This window comes from Perkinsus marinus (assembly GCF_000006405.1).
Source record: "Perkinsus marinus ATCC 50983 genomic scaffold scf_1104296937944, whole genome shotgun sequence".
Lineage (NCBI taxonomy): Eukaryota > Perkinsozoa > Perkinsida > Perkinsidae > Perkinsus > Perkinsus marinus.
Window position 1 is genome coordinate 1 of NW_003213637.1, and position 2,394 is coordinate 2,394.

Here is a 2,394-nt window from a genome sequence, read left to right on the forward strand (position 1 = left end):
GTAAATGGTGTTTTTGTTAATGGTACCTTATCCACTGCTCTCAAAATAGCAGCCAAGTCAGATTCTGACATCATCTTCTTGTAACGAAAAGATTGACTCGGTTCCGCAGAAGCAACAAACAGGGCATCATAAGAAGTGGTGGCAGGAGCATCCCGCTCAACCTGTTCAACAGAATGGAAAGAACCATCCACAGGAGCAACCGGTGCAGAAGGAGGAGGAAAACGAAAGCGACTTGCCCGGAGTCTATCGCCAAAACCGGTCACAAAGATGCTATATTCTGCTGCATCATTGATCTGCCTTATTGCAACAAACTTCCCAAGACGGTAGGCTCGCTTAACATCTTCAGATGCCTCTATCGGGATAGCTGCCTCAGTAAGCTTATCAAGTAAGGCAGGGAAGACGATCGAGGAGTATAGCATAAAAGCATTGATGGGCTTCATGGCAAAATCTGAATCAGACGGAGAGCCAACAACCAAAGTTATAGCACGCTTCAATCCGCTTCTCAGTAAAGTTTCCAACTCCTCAACCGTAGGAAAGGAATCCTTCTCCTTCTTAAGCTCAGATACCAAACGTAGAACCAACCAGTCTTCAAGTTTCACAAGATTAAAGGGCACGCTCTTAAAGTAAACTTTATCCAAAATACTTTCTGCGAGCTGCAGGAAGACTTCATCGAAGAGCGCCATGTTAGGATTAGATAACTCAACAAGAGTTATAAACAAGTGGTTCTTAACTAATGATCAATACAGTAATCATAAAGTATACGCTAGGCTAGCAAGGGAGACTAGTATCACAAGAATCTAAAATTACAGAAGACACTTGTGTACAATATTTCCTCACACACTTCAAGGATGGAGGTGGCTGTCAATTACCCGACGCGGGCAAACCCCTCTCAGACGCTCATCAGACCTTCGGCCGCAGAGTGGCCGCCATTCTGTGGAAGGTAGGGCAGTCTTCGGGCTTCTCAGACGCCCTCCGCGCCGTAGAGGGAAGGCCCACCGAAGGACAGGTCTCCACCCTGGGAGCCTTGGCTGAGATTGCAGCAGCAAAGGCAAGGGAGAAACTCAAGCGCTCACTGAATCTCCCGATCGCGACGCCAGGACCGGCCAACTCCGTCGATGGGAAGCTGCCCCGCATCCTGGTGGAAAATTAGGTGTCGACGACCGTGACATCGGGAATCTCTGCGAAGAGGGTCTGCTAATCGGCATTTTGCGAGAGATCGTCCCGTGTCCCATCTTCCCCAGATACAACAAAAAAATGCACCTCCCCTTCCCGTCCAAAACAATCGGCGACGGCTTCAAGAACTACCCATCCATGAGAGATCCTACTGTCATCGATACTGTTGAGGAGACGTTGCGCAAAGAGGAGGCCCAAGGCTTCATCAGGAAACTGAACGAGGGGGGGATCCTCGATCGCAACCGGAGCTTCGTCCCTCGAGGAGCCATCCCAAAGAAAGATGGTGGGGCGAGAGTGATCGACGACTACCTCCGGGGTAACATAAATCTTCGGGCCAGAGTTCCGAACACCAATAAGCTCCCATCCGCGACCTGTACTCGGAGATTGGTGGGTGAGCTGCAGCAGAAATACCCCGTGAGGAAGTCCGAATGACAAGTCGGAACTCACTCTACCCGAAGTCCGAGGAGCCACTGGCGAAGAGGAGCCACCGGCTCCTCTTGGAGCTGGACCTGGAGAGTGCGTACCGCTTCCTGAAGATCCACCCCGAGGAGAGACGGCACCTATCCTTCTGCCACGAAGACAGCAGCGGCGTTGCCTCCTACTTCGAAAACTGTTTAGGCTGCACGCGTGTGTGTGGAATCTTGTCCATTCGTGGCCTTTCGAGTGGACTACGCGCGTTGATCGATATTAGTAGAGCAGAAGGGCTCCGGTATGAGGGAGTCTTCTGGAAATTTTTTCTTCGGTATATGCTCCGCTCGCTTCGCTCGCTTAGCAATTAGCCACAATTTCGGGGACTCGATTGCGTTCAGTCGAGAACATATGGGGCAATGGGACACGCTGCGTGCCGCACGCAAACACATATTCTGATCGGACGTATCCCGGCGGCGACGACCTAAGCCGTCGCACGCATCCTCAGCACAAAGACCTTCTCAAAAGCCAGGAGCGGAACGCTGCAAGGTGAGAGACGAAGAACACAAGGTACGATCAGTTGCTGGCATATATCAGCTCCTCGTCCGAGGACGAGGGGAAAGAAGATGACAAGATTGAGTGTCCGATCAACAAGAGCCACCACGTGACATAGCAGGTGGCCGTGGAACTGCACCTACGTGCTGACCGTCTGATGATCTGCGCGCGTCAAACAAGATGGATGACAGATGCTTGTCGCGCGTTGAGGTACCACTACGACGATCTGGGCAGTCGCTCTAACAGCGATCCTGTCTG

General features: G+C 51.5%; 2 protein-coding genes across 2 annotated transcripts; one reads left to right on the forward strand and one right to left on the reverse strand.

The window, feature by feature from the left end:
- Positions 1–26: 26 nt before the first annotated feature.
- Positions 27–683, reverse strand: Pmar_PMAR000597 (hypothetical protein; the record flags this gene model as incomplete). Its single annotated transcript, XM_002782860.1, has 1 exon — positions 27–683. A coding segment is annotated over one exon (657 nt), but the record flags the coding sequence as incomplete, so codon positions are not given.
- A 571-nt stretch (positions 684–1,254) lies between these two features.
- On the forward strand, positions 1,255–1,489 carry Pmar_PMAR000598 (hypothetical protein; the record flags this gene model as incomplete). Its single annotated transcript, XM_002782861.1, has 1 exon — positions 1,255–1,489. A coding segment is annotated over one exon (235 nt), but the record flags the coding sequence as incomplete, so codon positions are not given.
- Positions 1,490–2,394: the final 905 nt, after the last annotated feature.